The 20,375-nt window shown below is 41.1% G+C and overlaps 1 protein-coding gene across 1 annotated transcript in view; it reads left to right on the top strand.

Annotated features, from left to right (window-relative positions):
- The window catches only part of LOC126252935 (juvenile hormone esterase-like), a 93,503-nt gene that overhangs the window by 69,780 nt on the left and 3,348 nt on the right, over positions 1-20,375 (top strand). Inside the window, exons 5-8 of the mRNA XM_049953929.1 lie at positions 4,715-4,908; positions 5,554-5,710; positions 7,805-7,971; positions 11,659-11,803. Coding sequence (XP_049809886.1) covers positions 4,715-4,908; positions 5,554-5,710; positions 7,805-7,971; positions 11,659-11,803 — 663 coding nt within the window. The remainder of the gene's footprint in view (positions 1-4,714; positions 4,909-5,553; positions 5,711-7,804; positions 7,972-11,658; positions 11,804-20,375) is intronic.

The raw sequence follows: 20,375 nt of genomic DNA on the forward strand, positions 1-20,375 counted from the left end.
TACTCGAAAATTAAGGAATTGTTCCTCCTACTCATCTGCATTAACCTAAATTCTTCTACATTTAGAGCAAGCTGACATTCATCACACCAACTAGAAATTTTGTCTAAGTCATCTTGTACTCTTCTACAGACATTCAACCACGACACCTTCCCATATACCACAGCATCATCAGCAAACAGAACAGATTGCTCCGCACCCTCACCGTCATAGTATTTATGTAAGTTTGTGTAGAGAATATGAGTGGTTCTATCACATTTCGAAATGGCATAACTGACTTTACCTTTGTCTTAGTTGGACACCCACCGTCGAGGAAAACGTACTGGTGCCCATTACTTAAGAAGTCTTCGTGTCAAATTCTTTTCAGAAATCTAGGGCTATGGAATCTGCTTGTAGCCTTTGATCCTTGGTTCGCAGTATGTCACACGAGAAAAGGGAAGCTGAGTTTTGCAAGAACGGCGGTTTATAAATGCGCGCTGATTTATGGACAGAAGTTTTTCTGTCTCAAGGAACTTTTTGATATTCGCACTCAGAATATGTTCAATAATTCTGCAGAAAACTGACGTCAAGGATATTGACCTGTAATTATGTGGATCCGTTCACTTGCCCTTCAAATATACGGGAGTCACCTCCGATTTTTTCCTGACCATTTGGTTCTTGAGTACGAGAGACTTGCGGTAAGTCCACATTAAGAAAGGGACAATGCCACAGCATTCTAACTGTAACACCGAACTGTTACTCCATCCGGATCTGGAGATCTATTTGTTTCCTTCCTAGTGCTTCTCAATGCCAGGGGTGCCTATCACTATGTCCTCTATTCTGGAGTTTTTGAGGCGGTCAAACGACGGTATGTTTGTACGATCCTCCAGCGTGAGTGATTTCTTAAATGCAAAATATAGCACTTCAGCTTACCATTTACTATATTGTATTGCCACACTAACTGGATGACGAGCAGGTGGATAAAGACCTTCGACCCACTTAGTGACTTTACGTAGGACCAGAATTTTCTCTGGTTCTCGCCCAGATCTCCACTATGGTTAGACAGAGCAAGCTCTATGTTTTGCTTACAGACGCACGACTACTTTCCTTCCCTACCAACATCTACACTTTGGTTCTTGAACAACACACTGCTTCCTCGGTGTTCTACAAATTTTATTATTAAACCACGTACGATCTTTTCCATCCTCAATCCATTTATTCTGCACGTATTGATCACTGGTGCGATTTGTAGCCAGTTTAAACGTTTCCCATAAGTGCTCTATATCCATCATCCTGGATCTAAATGATATCCATTCATTGTCTAAGTGGGATGCTAACCTGTCTATCTGCTCTTTCTGGCTGAAATACTTTCCTAGCATTCTTGATTGATTTATTAACTTTAGTAACCAAAGTCGCTAAGATGTCATCATGGTCACTGATTCCTGTCTCAGTACTGACGCCGTCAATTAGGTCAGGCCTGAAACTTCCTGGCAGATTAAAACTGTGTGCCGGACCGACACTCGAATTCCGGACCTTTGCATTTCGCAGGCAAGTGCTCTACCAACTGAGCTACCCAAGCACGACTCACGCCCCGTCCCCACAGCTCTACTTCCGCCAATACCTCGCCTCCTACCTTCCAAACTTTACAAAAGCTCTCCTGCGAACCTTGCAGAACTAGCACTCCTGAAAGAAAGGATATTGCGGTGAAAATCTCATTCTGGAAATATCCCCCAGGCTGTGGCTAAGCCATGTCTCCGCAATATCCTTTCTTTCAGGAGTGCTAGTTCTGCGAGGTTCGCAGGAGAGCTTCTGTAAAGTTTGGAAGGTAGGAGGCGAGGTACTGGCGGAAGCAGAGCTGTGAGGACGGGGCGTGAATCGTGCTTGGGTAGCTCAGTTGGTAGAGCACTTGCCCGCGAAAGGCAAAGGTCCCGAGTTCGAGTCTCGGTCCGACACACAGTTTTAATCTGCCAGGAAGTTTCATATCAGCGCACACTCCGCTGCAGAGTGAAAATCTCATTCAGGTCAGGCCTGCTTGTAGATAGAAGGTCTAAAATATTTCCATTGCATGTGAGCTGTCGAACTAGCTGCTCAAGACAGTTTTTGGAAAAAAGTGTTCAAATAATACTTCACAGACCTGTCTTTCCGTTCCACCTGCAAGGAATCCATGTACATACCATTGCATTGTATTGTACTGCATTCAATTGGGGGCCTAGAAACGACGGAGAGGCTTCGTCCCCGCCGTAGCCCTCAGTGGTTCACAAACCCACAATAGGCTACAGCAGTCCACTCAACCCACCGCGGTCCCATACCGAACCCAGCGTTATTGTGCGGTTCGGCCCCCAGTGTTCCCCCCCTCCCCCTCCACGGGAACGTCTCACACCAGACATTACGGTATACGCGTACGTCGAGACAGTGTTTGCGCAGCAATCGCCGACATAGTGTAACTGAGGCGGAAGAAGGGGAACCAGCCCGCATTCGCCGAGGCAGATGGAAAACCGCCTTAAAAACCATCCACAGAGTGGCCGGCACGCCGGACCTCGACACTAATCCGCCGGGCGGATTCGTGCCGGGGAGCGGCACACCTTCCCGACCGGAAATCAATGCGTTAGATCGCACGGCTAACCGGGCGGGCCATGTACATACCATAGTCGGTGGGCTTAAGTCACCTCCAACTGATAACGAATGATCTGGTCATTTCCGCACTACTGAGTGTAGACTTTCTTTGAATTATTGTTAAATTGTTGCGGTGGCCGGCAGAAACAAACAATACTTATCTTTAGTTCACCTAGGCATGCTACTTCCGTCTAGATAACTTGACAGTCAGAGTCATTGGCACTGGAAGTGTGTTTATTACTGACATCAATGAACAGCCACAGCAGAACTGACCTGAACGGAGAGTGCAGTTACTTGTACAAACTTTCAATACTTCAGAATCTACGGACGTAAGATGTTTCAAGAACCTTCCAGAAATGATAATTACTAAACGGCAAGTGATTTCTGTTGGTAAGGTTTAAACTGATGATCCAAAGCACAGGAGCCGGTGACGCTAACCATTACGCTGCATTGCAGACGTCACAGCTCGCGTCAGTAGAAACAGGGCTTCCGAAAGATGATCAGTGTGTGCTGTATATGGAGTATGACAATTTCAATGAAGGACTGTACTCTCACCCCCACCAACTCCACCACTACCGCCCCCATCCCTCAGCATTGTGGAACGCAAAGAAAGTTGACAAGGAATACCTGGGATTGAAAGATAAATGTCGTCATGATCTCTTTACCCAAAAGAAGAGGTTTTTCTGATGATCTAGGCAGAAGAGTGTGAACGCGCCCAGGTACCAACGCAGGTCTCATGGATACAATCTCATCGGACATCACGGAGGTAGATCAGTGATATCGGGTAACGGAGGCGCCTTGTCGTTATCGAGGGTAATGTTTTCTGTGACACATTGCTCAGTTCGACTGGCAACATTTTATATTTCATAACTGCAATATCATACCGCGACCACTTCGTGAATACCTCCCCCCCCCCCCCTCCAGAAGGCAAGAAGCAATCAGATGGTACGTCCTATGGTTCCTTTTAATCCTGATTGATCACGCTTGGAACCAGTTGAAACACGCCCTCCGTCGTCACATGAATCTTTTCCTTACTGTCTTGCTACCTGGGTTCGATTTCCAGCGGGGCTGGAGATTTTCTCTGCCCGGGGACTGGGTGTTTGTGTTGTCCTCATCGTTTCATCATCACCATCATCGTTTGTCACAGTGGCTCCATTGGACTTTGTAAAAATTGGACTGAGTAAAAATTGGGACTACGTATGGGTGCTGATGACCGCGCAGTTGAGCGCCTCACAAACCAAACACCATCGACATCTTCCTTACTCTCGATGATCCCATGATGGAATCCATTGGGACAGGCTTAGGCAGCAACATCTCAGCCAGTATGACGTCAACATGCTACGCTAGACGAAAGTAGATTACAGTGAGTGTGATGGGGCGATTTCATTCCCTGTTACCTCTCAATCGATGCCTGCACGCGTTTGCAGACACGCAGCTGGTTTTTGGGTAGTTTAGCTCGCGGAAGATGAGTAAATCTTCCATGTATGGTATATACCTGAAGATGAAATCATAATATTCTCAGGCCTATTACATTCCGAACGAAACTCGTGAATTCCAGGATCGCTCCAGTCGAGTTCCTTCACTATGCTATGCAATTGCAAACACATGGTGAACCCCTTTTTTTTTTCTTCCTAAAGTGCCAGAGACAAAATAGATCACAAGTCTCTTAGATGCTCTTCGCATTTACACTATAGTAGCCTCTGAAATTAACAGGAAATTTTGGGACTCTCCATAGCCGCTTTTCTACATATTTACACTCATGACTGCTGAGGTCTTACATTGCAGACCTCTCCTGTGTATAACTGTGAAGAAAAAACGCTGCCACTGTTCATAACAGACTACCTGACCTACTTTGTCCAGTAATATAAAAACTTTCGTAAATGTCTTAAAGGTATTGGGAGTTTTTGTAAAAGAATTTATAACAGTTTTACCAACTTTATAAAGTTCTTAGGTTGAATTTTTTCAATGCCAAATTTAAATTCATATCTACACTACACTAACTCTAAGGCAGTGGAATATAAGTTTCCCCAGGTACCTCATAGATATCTCAGAAATTGTATATGTAGAAAAACGATGTAATACGAAGCTTGTTTTGTTAATATTCTACATGCCTTTTCGATGGCAGGCCTCTTCCATCGAGCGATATCACAAAGTGGTGTGGCGTTGTCACCGTGGGGGGTGCCAGTACCAGGCGCAGCGGAGAAGGCGCGCAGGTTGGCTACCCTGGTGGGATGTCCCACAGAGCCGAGTGCTGCACAGGTCCAATGTCTCAGGAGTGTCGACGAGTACAAAATCATCGCCACAGAAGAGAACTTTCATGTACGTTACTGTTTATTCTATGGAAATTAGTAAGCGTCTTCTGTTCGGAAACATAAATTACATGGTTTAGTATAACTGTAACAAAGAAAATAAAAAAAATACAAATATGAAAACCTAATTTTTTTGAGACAGAATAGATGAAACAGTGCAAATAAAACACAAAATTCACAAGCAGAAAATGAAGTTTTTATTGCAGTATAGTTTTATACACAGTGGAAATTAACTATGATTACCTTTAAATTTGATAACTCATGAACTAGTCAGTTTAGTGGTATTACTTTACACTGAAGTAAATTTAAATTATCTCGCGAATTATTTCCCCCTGTAATTACTTTCCAGTCCTAGGAATTTTCAAACTCATTGGCACATGTGCTCACTTATCCTTTGATCATACTAGTAGCAGGTGCGAGCACAGTGTACTCAATTAAATATTCCATTATTATTTTCTGTAGTATTTTTTGTGGGTGAAGAAGTATCCTTGAGGAAAAGCAAAAAAGAAAAAGGAAAGTACATAAACTGTAAGTTGATGAAATTAACTTAATACTTGTTAACTGTGAAAGACTTCTGGAACTAATGTCAGTAACAGCTTTCATTTGTTTAAAAAATGATGAGTTACTTCCAGTGAGTAACTTACTTATTTTGCAGGAATGGATGTTCCATCCCTTAATACCTTTCCGACCTGTGGTGGAAGATGAAGGAGAAGATGCATTCCTTTCGCAACATCCAGTTGATATGGAGCCTCATACTGTGGTACCATGGCTCATTGGAGCAACAAAAGAAGAGGGATGTTTAGCGACAGCAGGTGCTGTTCCCTATGTTATTAAATTATTTGAAGGTTAAGAGCAACGAGAGGCAGCAGGTGTCTGCATTACATGCATTACGTGCTATATACTATCGCTTTGGGATTTAAAATCACACATAATCTTTGTTCAGATTGCTGTTCACAACTGTAGTAATCGCTCTGTGCTAGTATTTCCTAATATTAATCGATGGCGTATTCTGGAGTGTTTTTATAGAAATATATTCATTTTTTGTTTTGAGATACATAGTAACTACAGTACCAGATCGGTGTGTTATTTGATATCACGCATGATTGCCCGCAGATTCTCTTATGCCGGCTGCTGCATATTTATTCTCACTTCTGATGGCAATTGTCTGACTAAAATACAATTCGACTTCCAACAAAACAAAACAGAACAAAAAAATGAGCTCTTTTTGAGTAGCCTGACATTATTTCACTAACATAATAAGTACTTCAATATGTCAAACAGTACAACAAATACTTGTGTGGCTACATCGTGCCAAAAGAAACCCACATCGCCTTAAACTTAAGTTATTGGGCAGGATCTTCTACTAGATTCTTCTACTACTGGACTCGGAACTCTTGAAATATCCATTTAACTGGATAATTTCAGACTTTTCTGCTATTCCTAAGCCATCGGTTTAGTCTTATGTGTATATAAAAATTGGTAATTCTGGCGATTATCATGATGTCAGTGCCGCCTGTGCATATACATAAAAGTTCATAGAGTTATGCCATTGTGTTGCATGACATTTGACTGGAGCTTAGAGAACCGAGAGGGAAAAGGGAATAATTATTTACCTTGCTATGTTCACATGATCCTTAGTTGGCCTGAAACGAAATAAAAAGATTGAAAACATTCCTTTTCCATACAGTCAGCATTAAAATGAAAGTATGAAAAATAATCTCATTGGCTAACTGGCTGACTCCTGTATTTCATGATAACGATGCTATGTACATTTAATACATAAATTATATATGTGTCTTAAAACGACAGTTTAAATACTCAGTGGAGCCAAATCACTGAGCTAGTTTTTAAGCATGAAGGTTCGAAGTACGTTTTCAATCAGCACCAGTTTCAGAAACGATCATAAGTGAGAATTATTTGCTACCATAAGTGGTATATACGTTCTCAGAGCGACCTCCATATTTGATAAACGATATTTTTTGGCTTAATAGGTCCTAGTCTGGACTAAATGAGGTCTGAAAGAAGTAAAGCTTTTTTAATAAGTGCTACCTACTTTGCCAATTGAAGTGCCACAAGTTTTACCGGGCGTCCCTGAACTTTAGATGCGTCGGAACGCAGAATTTGGGAGGTGACTGCTTACTTAATTAACATCGCCCAAAATTCAGCCGAATAAACTCATATAAAAATTACTTTTCAGAGATTAAGAGGGGAGGCACGATAGCATTAATATAAAGACATTATTTTAAATTTTTGTGGGCCGAGTGGCTTTGTGGTGTGGGACCATTGAGTGCAGTGTAGATACAATGCCCGTAAATGCAGCTACTAACTACATCCATAGCTTTCCAGTAGCTCTCTCTCTCCCCCTCCTGATCATGCACACAAACACACACAGACACAGACACAGACACAGACACACACACACACACACACACACACACACACACACACACACACACACACTGAAACGAGTTTCGTCTCATATTACTATTTGCTACTGCAGAAAGTGTTACCTCCATCATCTCCAATACGAGGAAAATGGCCGAGCTCATGCCCCATATATATACTCCGGCTTCCAAGGGTTTTCGAGGAACTAATTTCACTGACTTCTCCTTTTATCTTCATCAACATGTGCTTGAGTTAATTTAACGTCGTAGGCTATCCAGTAGAAGTGTCATCCTTTGACCCGTTCCGAAAAATATTTATACCTCCACTGCTTCACTCGTATGAAGTTGTTTCTCACATTAGTTTCACAGAGCAAACCGAAGTTTAAATATGGAACGTTACATGTGTTCGCCCTCTCTACGACAATACTACATTTACTAAAATGTTACTATTGAAACTTTTATTCAGTAGTGTTATTTAATTAATGTGATGATATTCTACTGTTGCCTCAAACTTTTCCGCAGCTTTCTTTTCAAATGAGACCTTGCTGCGGGAGTTTGAACGCGACAGCGACAGATTGTTCCCATTGACTTTACTATTCCGTTCGTCTCCAGAAGCGAAGCTCATCACTAAGAAAATATACGACTTTTACTTCCCATCTGGCACTCTCTCTCTTACTGCTCTAACACAAGTAAGTATTAAATCAGTATATCGAATTCATCGTTTGCGAAGGTTGGAAAAATGTTAAAAAATAATATTTTTTGTGTATGAAACTTTCTTATCATAGTCAGTCTGAAATATTTGTATTTTTATGTGATAGAATTCGGAGGGAGAGGGTAGGTGATAAACTGATTGGTAAAGAGAACTTCATAACGTTTTTAAGTTATATCAAAACTCTTTAGACGAACTCCAAATGAAATTAGCCCCGAGGTTACCAATCAACAGCATCATAAAATTATTTAGAAAAACCAACATTACCTTTCATACAGCCGTGTTCCAGCTGATAAAGATTGAAGTCCAGGACAGAGGCCTTCACATTAATAGCACTTCAAACCAACAACTGATATATGTAACGTGTGATAATTTGGAAACACAAATTTCATCAGAACGTTACTGGCCTGATGGTTCTCTTTCAGACAAAGCACTTGCTCCATACGGAATACGTTGAATATTTAGAACAATCCATATACAATCTACTGAAGTTTCAGCTGCTACAAACAGTATATTATTTTCGATCTTCTTGTTGGTGAACAAAGTCCGTCAGACGACCTAAATACGTGTTACGCAGTGATGTGGGTGCCCATCGACTTGAAGAGTGAAGAATACATTAACCCTAACAGAACTCCCTCTCTTGGTCTATGGCCGCTCACCTCATCTTCTCTCGTAACGTATTTCTGCCCCACTTAATTCGTGCCCCGTTTTTGCATTAGAGTAAAACGTTCGTGTGATGCAGATTGTGAAGAATGAGTCGAATGTAATTTATCTTTCTGTCGCGGGGTGAATGAATCAGTTGACGCTAGGTCACTAGGGCATTAACAAAACGCAGTGTGAATGAAAGTTATGCTAAATGAGTCTCTCTAGATAAGGAAGACCCAGGATCGAAGAGACAGTGGATAATTTAATAAAGATATCAGCCACAAAATATTAAAAATGCCCAGAAGGAAATGGACAAGTTAGCGTTATAAATCGCTTAGTAATGAAATAGTGCATGAGAAGATGGAAAATCAGAATGGAAGAGACAGAGATACAAATACATTTACAAATAGAAATTGTGGCTGGAATCATGTTGTGTAGTGGAAGAATGAGCAGAGTTTCATTGTGCTATCGTAACTACAAGAAATGTATTCTCAATTACAAATACATTGAGATTCCATCTGTACAATTTATTGGCGACGTATGAAAGCTTGTGCAAGACCGGACTCGAACCCAGATTCCCAGCTCTAGGGTAGGGGTCGCCTTAACCACTTCGGCCATCTAAGCACGCTTCCAGGGCCGATCTAAACATCCATGTGTCACCGTGTGTCTACATCCTGCACTCGCACTGTCACTGTGATTACCACTCAGGTAGAGACTTCTTTATTACAGTCACAGCCTTTGCCTAGGCATGTAAATGCTACATGCAGTGTCTGTGTTTAACTGTCTAGAATGTACTGCTGTTCGAAATACAAGAAATATATCCGCAACTGGAAATACGGAAAGACGCCAGCTGTACAGTTTATTGGCGACATATGAAAATTTGTGCCAGAGAGAGATTCGAACCTGGTTCTTTACTTTACAACAGCAGTCGTCTTACCCACTTCAGCACACATTGCATAGTATAAATTTAAAAACAAATACTGCAAATAGTGTTTACAATGATAGGCAAATCCGCGAGGACGACAAGTAAGTCTCTTCCTGTGTGGGAATCACAATGATTGTACGAGAGCAGAACTTGGACACACGGTAATATATGGAAGTTTGGGTCAGTCTTAGAAGCGTGCTCAGACATCCAAAGTTGTTAAGGTGACCGCTCGCATACAGTTGGAAATCGAGTTTCGTATCCTGGTCTGGCAAAAATCTTCGTGCGTCACCGATAAATTGTACAGCTGGAGTCGTATCGTATTCGCAATCACAAATACATTTCGTGTATTTCATACAGCTGTAGATTGAAGCATTCCCTTCAGACATAAAAGCATGTCTCAGGAACGTTGCATAATAGACCGGTAAACACCCACTGCAAATAGTAAAATAAATAAATGTCGTGTAGCTATCAGCCTGCTTTCGTATTTGACGCCACTTGAACTTGCGTGTGTGTTTCGCTGCCTATTATATCAAGTGGCGAATTATTTGTCTTCAACAGTCAGACTTGACCACTCTCCAGACTTTTCCACCACCAAACAATGTGAGATGGTTGTCGAGGTTCGAACCTGCGGTATCCGCATCAGTAGACGGTGACGCTAGCCACTAGAGAAACGAAGCATTTCATCCACGTGAAAAATATTAATTCATTGGGTAACCTATCTTAAATGTAGGAAAAAGTGCAGATAATATCACAAGTCAAAGTTGTACAATTAAGTGAGCGCACTGGATGGTAGCGGAAGTAGGCGAACTCTATTACGATTTATAAAGTAAGTTGGATGCATCCAAAACAGGATCGATTTGAGCTTGTTTACAAAATCTATGAAACTGATGACATACAATCAGATAATTATCCAAAGAAAATCACTGCATAATAAAAGGCACGAACGGAATACGTGAAAACTGTTGGACGATCACAACCTACGCTTGTCGATTCCTTACTACAATAATACAGACAAGAATGCGAATGTACTGAAAAGAATTCAGTATACCTTAAGAAAAGGTAAAGAATGTGCAGGAAACAATTATGTGCCACAAGTAACTAAAGAAATGGATAAAGAGAATAAAACAGCTTCATAAATATTGTGCTCCTAGAAAAGCATTTAACAATATAAAGCTGAACAGCCATGCGACATCCTGAAGATAATGAACAGACAATGCGAGGAATGCCCAGAAAGTAAGATCCGATCGGTCTCAAAATGGAAACTACAGCGAAAATTCGAAATGTTTTATTTGGCAAGAGTTACCTACACCTTCCAGCTACTCCTGTACATAGTCACCGCTCCGACTTTGACATATACATATCATAGCGTTGTACCAACATTCCAATAGCCTCGTCATAAAAGGCAGCAGCCTATGCTTTCCACAAAGTCTCAACGCTGATCTTCACGGTGCCAATGTGTTGTCTTCGTAGCCAGCGGTTCACGTGGGCAGAGATGAAAATCAGAGGGCGGCACGTCCGGACTGTAAGGCTGGTGATCAAACACTTTCCATCGAAAACACTACAAGAGAGTCTTCATAGCTCCTGCAGGTGCGGCTGAGAATTGTCGTGACGAAGGAAATGCGTCAGAGTTACGTTCCGTGGGGTTGTACGAAATCAGGCGAGATCTGCCTCCAGGCACACATACTTGGCGGGAGACAATATTTTCTAGGCGTCTTTACATCCTCGACGCGATCGACTGACACACTACAGACACTGCCCAACAATCTGAGCAAAGCTTCATCGGATTTTCTCTTCATGGTTTTCATTTTACGACTGATCGGAACATGTTTTCTGGATACCCCTTGTACATAGACAGATGAACAATCTAGTATGTCACTAAATCTCAAATATCTTAGTGATTTAAGAGAATGTATTCTTACAAGGTAACTTTACATCCAAGTCATCCAAGTATTGATATTATGGAGCTCAAGTGATTACCTTGAAATGCTAAACATTATTCTTCATTTAGTTCAAGAATAGTATAACCGCAGTTGTGATTTAAATGTGAATTGTAAAGAGATGTATCACTTACTAAACAGTTTATCTCTCTATTTCCAGTTGTACACTGATCGCTATATTACCTGGAATACAGATGACGTGGCAAGAAAGTACAAGGACAGAGCTCCCGTGTACCTGTACCTGTTTTCGTACAACGGCAAGTTCAGTCTGTCGGTATCGTATGGAGCTCAGGACAAGGACGTAGGTAAGACTACGCTGAATGCTGCTCTGCTCTGCAGCAGTCTCAGTGACGCTATTAAAAACCTGTCGTGCTAAGGACCCTTTAAAGTTACTCTAACATATTTCATACTTCTAGTAATACAACACAGACTAACGAATAAGTGTAAATTAATGCAACGAAAGACACAGTATTCTGATACGCAATACTATAGGCAAAGCTGTTACGACTCAAGAACTTACATTTCCTATGTTAGGGTTCTAGTAAAATAAGACACTATTAATTGTTATGGAATATTTGGGGAAATATAACATTTTTACTTCAGCTACTTCAACTTACAAGCGCAACCTTCACCACCATCATTATGACTACTATCATTTGACGTATGCTCCTGGATAGGCTTCCGCCAGTCTGCCACTCTGCTTCCCCCAGATTTCCCATTGTACGACACTGTTCGCCCTAAGAAACCATTTTATTCCTACATTGTTTACCAGCGTAAGTCAATAAGTTACCAGTTTTGATAATTTGATGCAACAAGAGAACACTATTTGTGTTGATACATTCCAACAAAGTCACCCTGATTTTCAGTGCACTTGGTCCCCAGTTGCACTAGCTTTCCAATGCTTTCTTGAAAAGAGGCCTTCGGAGCGCAGCAAGTCACGTAGACCCAGGTTCCTCCACATATTGACTCGAACTGAACCGATGGCCACTTGAAGCATCTTTAACAGGACCACACAGATGGTAATCTGACGGTCATAGACAGAGACTGCGTATCTCGCAGCGGTCTGCGCTGAAAAAGGTGTTATTCAGGATTTTGACACGTTGCCACACTAATGGGGCAGGGCGGTGTTCAAATGGCTCTGAGCACTATGGGACTTAACATCTGTGGTCATCAGTCCCCTAGAACTTAGAACTACTTAAACCTAACTAACCTAAGGACATCACACACATCCATGCCCGAGGCAGGATTCGAACCTGCGACCGTAGCAGTCGCGCGGTTCCGGACTGATCGCCTTAAACACGAGACCACCGCGGCCGGCGGCAGGGCGGTGTATACCCCTCCAAGCCTCTCTGAGAAACCCTTACTTTGTGATTGGTTTTCACACGTAAGGTTTACAAATTATACGTCTATAGGTCTATATCAAAAATGTTAATACACTCTGTTTGCAAGGCTTCCTTTTCAGATTCGTCGGAAGGACAAAAAATTCTGTTTAGCTTAACAAAATTACTGCAGGTCTGTAATATTCTCCTGTTTCTTTCGTTGACTGCCTGAACAGTTGTCTTCCGTTCCCCATACTACAAAAAGCTAACCAGTAAGTTCTAAGATTCTATAGCTAATGTGAATTATTTACTATTTGATGTCTTGGTTTATAATTTTATCTCAGTATAATTGATTTGCATGCACACTTTCATACTCGATCTACTATGTTCTTCCATTCGTTTCTGACGCTGTTGTTGTTGTTGTGGTCTTCAGTCCTGAGACTGGTTTGATGCAGCTCTCCATGCTACTCTATCCTGGGCAAGCTGCTTCATCTCCCAGTACGTACGGCTGCCTACATCCTTCTGAATCTGCTTAGTGTATTCATCTCTTGGTCTCCCTATATGATTTTTGCCCTCCACGCTGCCCTCCAATACAAAATTGGTGATCCCATGATGCATCAGAACATGTCCTACCAACCATTCCCTTCTTCTAGTCAAGTAGTGCCACAAACTCCTCTTCTCCCCAATTCTATTCAATACCTCCTCATTAGTTATGTGGTCTACCCATCTAATCTTCAGCATTCTTCTGTAGCACCACATTGCGAAAGCTTCTATTCTCTTCATGTCCGAACTATTTATTGTCCATGTTTCACTTCCATACAAATACTCTCAGAAACGACTTCCTGACACTTAAATCTATACTCGATCTTAAGAAAATTTCTCTTCTTCAGAAATGCTTTCCTTGCCATTGCCCGTCTACATTTTATATCCTCTCTACTTCGACCATCATCAGTTATTTTGCTCCCCAAATAGCAAAACTCCTTTACTACTTTAAGTGTCTCATTCCCTAATCTAATTCCCTCAGCATCACCCGAGTTAACTCGACTACATTCCATTATCCTCGTTTTGCTTTTGTTGATGTTCATCTTGTATCCTACTTTCAAGACACTATTCATTCCGTTCAGCTGCTCTTCCAAGTCTTTGCTGTCTCTGACAGAATTACAATGTCATCGGGGAACCTTAAAGTTTTTATTTCTTCTCCATGGATTTTAATGCCTACTGCGTTCTTTTGTTTCCTTTACTGCTTCTCAATATACAGATTGAATAACATCGGGGAGAGGCTACTACAACCCTGTCTCACTCCCTTCCCAACAACTGCTACCCTTTCATGTCCCTCTACACTTATAACTGCCACCGGGTCTCTGTATAAATTATAAATAGCCTTTCGCTCTCTGTATTTTACCCCTGCCACCTTCAGAATTTGAAAGAGAGTATTCCAGTCAACATTGCCAAAACTTTCTCAAAGTCTACAAATGCTAGAAACGTAGGTTTGCCTTTCCTTAATCTAGCTTCTAAGATAAGTCGTAGTGTCAGTATTGCCTCAAATGTTCGAATATTTGTAAGGAATCCAAACTGATCTTCCCCGAGGTCAGTTTCTACCAGTTTTTCCGTACGTCAGTAAAGAATTCGCGTTAGTATTTTGCAGCCGTAACTTATTAAACTGATAGTTCGGTAATTTTCGCATCCGTCAACACCTGCTTTCTTTGAGATTGGAATTAATATATTCTTCTTGAAGTCTGAGGGTATTTCGCCAGTCTCATACATTTTGCTCACCAGATAGTAGAGTTTTGTTAGACCTGGCTCTCCCAAAGCTGTCAGTAGCTCTAATGAATGTTGTCTACTCCTGGGGCTTTGTTTCGACTTAGGTCTTTCAGTGCTCTGTCAAACTCTTCACGCAGTATCATATCTCCCATTTCATCTTCATCTGCATCCTCTTCCAATTCCATAATATTGCCCTCAAGTACCTCGTCCTTGTATAGACCCTCTATATAGTCCTTCCACCTTTCTGCTTTCCCTTCTCTGCTTTGAACTGGGTTTCCATCTAATCTCCTGATATTCATAAAAGTGGTTCTCTTTACTCCAAAGGTCTCTTTAATTTGCCTGTAGGCTGTATCTATCTTACCCCTAGTGAGATAAGCCTCTACATCCTTACATTTGTCCTCTAGCATGCCTGCTTAGCCATTTTGCACTTCCTGGCGATCTCATTTTTGAGACGTTTGTATTCCTTTTTACCTGCTTTATTTCCTGCATTTTTATATTTTCTCCTTTGATCTATTAAATTTGTTTTCTCTTCTGTGACCCAAGAATTTCTGCTAGCCCTCGTCTTTTTACCTACTTTGCTGCCTTCACTGCTTCATCTCTCAAAGCTACCCATTCTTCTTCTTCTGTATCTCTTTCCCCCATTCTTGTCAATTATTCTCTTATGCTCTCCCTGAAACTCTGTACAACCTCTGGTTTAGTCAGGTTATCCAGGTTCTATCTCCTTAAATTCACACCTTTTTGCAGTTTCTTCAGTTTTAATCTACAGTTCGTAACCAATAGATTGTGGTCAGAATCCGCATCTCCCCTGGAAATCTCTTACAGTTTAAAACCTTATTCCTAAATCTCTGTCTTACCATTATATAATCTATCTGAAACCTTCTAGTATCTCCAGGCTTCTTCCATGTATACAACCTTCTTTTATGATTCTTGAACGAAGTGTTAGCTATGATTAAGTTGTGCTCTGTGCAAAATTCTACCAGGCAGCTTCGTCTTTCATTTCTTACCCCCAATCCATATTCACCTACTACGTTTCCTTCTCTTCCTTTTCCTATTATTGAATTCCAGTCACCCATGACAATTAAATTTTCGTCTCCCTTCACTATCTAAATAATTTCTTTTATCTCATCACACATTTCTTCAATTTCTTCGTCATCTGCAGAGCTACTTGGCATATAAACTTGTACTACTGTAGTAGGCGTGGGATTCGTGTCTATCTTGGCCACAATAAAGCGTTCACTATGCTGTTTGTAGTAGCTTACCCTCACTCCTATTTTTTTATTTATTATTAAACTTACTCCTGCAATACCCCTATTTGATTTTGTATTTACAACCCTGTATTCACCTGACCAAAAGTCTTGTTCCTCGTGCCACCGAACTTCGCTAATTCTCACTATGTCTAACTTTAACCTATCCATTTCCCTTTTTAAATTTTCTAACCTACCTGCCCGATTAAGCGATCTGACATTCCACGCTCCGATCCGTAGAACGCCAGTTTTATTTCTCCTGATAACGACGTCCTCTTGAGTAGTCCCCGCCCGGTGATCCGAATGGGTGACTATTATACCTCCGGAATATTTTACCCAAGAGGACGCCATCATCATTTAACCATGCAGTAAAACTGCCTGCCCTCTGGAAAAATTACGGCTGTAGTTTCCCCTTGCTTTCAGCCGTTCGCAGTACCAGCACAGAAAGGCCGTTTTGGTTAGTATTGCAATGCCAGATCAGTCAATCATCCAGACTGTTGCCCCTGCAACTACTGAAAAGGCTGCTGCCCCTCTTCAGGAACCTCACGTTTGTCTTGCCTCTCAACAGATACCCCTCCGTTGTGCGTGCACCTACGGTACGGCTATCTGTATCGTTGAGGCACGCAGGCCTCCCCACCAACGGCAAGGTCTATGGCTGACGATAATTGCCAAATGAGACAATCTGTTCGTCACTAGCAAAATGAAAGTGGTCTACGTTATTTTATGTTAAAATAATCTTATTCTACTTTTTCCCAGTTTGTTAGTATTGAAAATACTTTTACGATTGCTAAGAATAGTTGTGGTGAGACGGACAATACTTTTCTGTCTCTTCTATTAGTTCTCAATTACATTGCTCACTACAAAGCTAAAACATATGAGAAACTCTAGAACTGACGTATACACTGTGAGTTACTAACTATTGCCACCAAGAATAACTCCGAAAGTGTGATAGGAACTGAAAAGTTTGTGGGACAAAAGTTACATGGTACAACGGTACAACGGGGGCCATAATATGACGTTGGCTTTTTGTTGCTGGATGGGGTCGTGTCAGAAATATGAAGGTCAAAATTGTTTTTTTTTAATGGGATGCTATAGTTTGGTACTTATTTTCTGATAGTGGCTATCGAGACGAATCCAATGATGTGTCACAGTAACATCTTTTAAGGTCAACGAAGGTCACATAGGTAGCATGAACGTCCATTTACAGAAGATGTCCGAAGTGATGACCATTGGTATCAATGCAGTGCTGCAGTCTTCTTATCATGGATTGAGTGGTATTCCTTATCACTTCGGCATTTATCGAAGTACATGCTGTGACAGTTCTCTCTCGCATATCTTCTGGTGTAGTTGAAACGTATTTATAAACAATGTCTTTTACGAATCCCCACCTGAAAAAAAATCAAGAGGCGTCAAGTCTGGCGAATGAGCAGGCCACGACACATCTCCGCGTCCAATCCAACGATTTGGGCATTGTCTCTGCAACTCATTTCTAGCCATCAGTGAAAAATGTGCCAGATATCCATTGTGTTGATACCACATTCCGCTCCTTGTTCCTAAAGGTATTTCATCCAATAAGAAACCTAATATTTCTTGCAGGAATGTTGTGTACTTCCTACCATTAAGATTTCCACACCGTTCATTCATCGACAACGGTTTTTGGTGTGCAACTTGCCGCAGCCAACATGGATTTTCAGTTGCCCAATAACGTATGTTATGCAAATTATGATTTCCATGGTTCGTGAATTTAGTCTCGTCATCAATTAACATCAAATTAATAAGTGTGTCATCCCTGTGAGTCTGAAGTTGAACCCATCGGCAGAATTCAATATGACGCATACAATCCGTACCAGTTAATTCTTGGTGGAGACTGATATGGTAGGGATGATATTTATGGGGATGCAGAACACGAGCAATACACCTCTGGCTCTTGCCAGATTCCCTTGCGATTTGACACGAACTAACACAAGGATCTCAAACCACCGTGGCAAGAGTATCAATTTCAGTTTCCTTGTTAGTAACTTTCCTTTGTCGGATATGTTTCCGATGCGTTAAAGGCTCAGTTATTCGCAGTTTATCATACACGTGTTTAAACATACGACGTGTAATTTGAGTTCGTGATTACGTTGAGGATATCTTTCACCGTATAAGTCTCCCCTATTACTGAATTTCATTGGCATTCTCCGTAAATGAGAAGCAGATCGACTTGTTTTCCGAACGAAAACTATTCACATTCGCTTGATTCGACGATACTAGTCTTACCTTTCCTACCAGTGTCGTATTGCAAAAACCGTCGAATAGTGTTTACATGTGAATGGCACGTTAGATGGATCGTCGTATTCGGCGAATATTTACTATTGCACGATATACGAAAGAAAATTGTCAGAGCATGTGCTTCGATAAGTGCTGAAGTGATAAGGAATACCACTCAATCCGTGATAAGAATATTGCAGCACTACATTGACACCAATGGTCATCACTTCTTAACAACTTATATAAATGGACGTTCATTTTTGTGATCTTCGTTGACCTTCAAAGACCTTATTGTTACACATCATTGGATTCATCTCGATAGCCGCTATCAGAAAAAAGTACAAACTATAGCATCTCATTAAAAAAAAGTTGACCTTCATATCTCTAATGCGGCCCCACCTAGCAACAAAAAACCAGCGTCATATTGTGGCCCCCGTTGTCCCATTCAACAACTCTCCCAGAAATTTTTCAGCTACTATCATACTTTCGGAGTTATTCTAGGTGGCAATAGTCAGTGACTCACCCTGTATATTCTTCAGTTACTAACGTACCTCGCTTTCCAACTTTTTTTTAACTCGGATCTTGATAAAAATTACACAAAAACTTTTTTGAGGTCCATGAATCCATGGCAGAAGTATACATGATACTCATTGCTCCACCGTATAATACCAAGTATGACTCGACAGTGGCCCATTGTTCCGTATCAACTTCAAAAGTCACCTCTTTAGTCATGAATCTGGAAGGTCTTGTCAACTGAGTTTGTACACTGGAATGCATTAGTACCGTAAAATCACAACTCCAGCTCTACGGAACACTGGACAGTCGTCATCCAAGTTGAGTGTGGTCTTGCCACAGCAGCACTGTGAACTTGATGCAATAATGCCAAGACATCATTTACTAGGTCTATAGTGAGGAATTCTACGGAAGAGACAGATCAACCACGGACAATGTTAGTCGTAGCAGTGGTCAACTCCATATCTAGTTCACGGATCTTGACAAACATTCTCGTCATTGTTTGGTATCCACAAGCTTCATCCAAGGTCAGCGATCAGTATTATTTTTTTCAACTCTAGTAGATGTTATGACCAACTCAAATGAACAACGGTGTGAACTCTTCATTGTGTGATTACATGATTCCATCTGCAGTAAGCTTCGTGAATGTCACATGTGTAAGAGGCGATCAGACTGGAGCTTAGCTCTCAACATTCGTTAAAAGATGATCGTCCATTGAGGCACTCATAAAAGTGCACACTGGACTACTGAAAGATGGAGGACAATTTCCGTCGCAGATGGGTCTGAAATTCACATACAGAGTGAAAGTAGATTCTGTGTGACACTAAACTATAGCATGCTTCGTGAATAAAAGAGTCTTGTAAATAATTGATTTCAGCTGTCAGTCGTCCTTTTTAAATTTTATTGTCAGATCTAGATTTCAGCTAGAAACTAGCCATTCTCAATGCACTATCATTTTTGATCAATGCATGTTGATCAAATATGGTAGTGCATTGAGAATGGCTAGTTTCTAGCTGAAATCTAGATCTGACAATAAAATTTAAAAAGGACGACTGATAGCTGAAATCTATTATTTACAAGTCAATATAACAGTCGCCGCGTGCAACAGCCTTCTGAATGGAAGGTAACCTGATAAAATAGTCTTCTGAAGATTGCCTGCGAAAGAGACAGTACTGTTAACAGCAGTTACATACATGGTGTTTACTCGATGAGACGAAGTTTCCAGGAAAAAGATAAATTTATCGGCTTGAGATAAGTAATACTGGTCTAAAATTTTCTGTGGGATAGCTTTACCAGCGGGTTACGAGGACTTACGAATGATGAGTCTGTTCCTTCTCTTTCACCTGATCTGGGGCTACTTGATTTTTCTTTCGGTTATATACTTCGTATCAGTCATTTTCTGATCGTAGTTCTCGACGTCAAGGAAATGTACTCCTATTAACCCTTCAACATCATCACCCCTAATAAAGTCTGTATTTTTAGGAGGACACGGAGACCGCCAAAACTTTCCTTGTGGAAGGTCTATAGAGATGATGTCTTTGATGCTTGTACAAATCCATATGCAAATTAAGTACGTAATGATGTCATCTGGTCTCATCGACGAATATTTTCAAGGGTAAATAATTCAGCGCGTGCGATAGCCAGCACAGTCCTTAGAGGTATGAGTGGGATACTTTAGCGTGTTGCTGGAATAAGTCTTGCTTCTCATGCCCTAATCGCTAAAAGAATGGCACATAGATCTCTTATACCATTTTTATACAGGCGCTATGACCCACATGACCACAACAATA

The sequence above is a fragment of the Schistocerca nitens genome, chromosome 4 (assembly GCF_023898315.1).
Source record: "Schistocerca nitens isolate TAMUIC-IGC-003100 chromosome 4, iqSchNite1.1, whole genome shotgun sequence".
Taxonomy (NCBI): Eukaryota; Metazoa; Arthropoda; class Insecta; order Orthoptera; family Acrididae; genus Schistocerca; species Schistocerca nitens.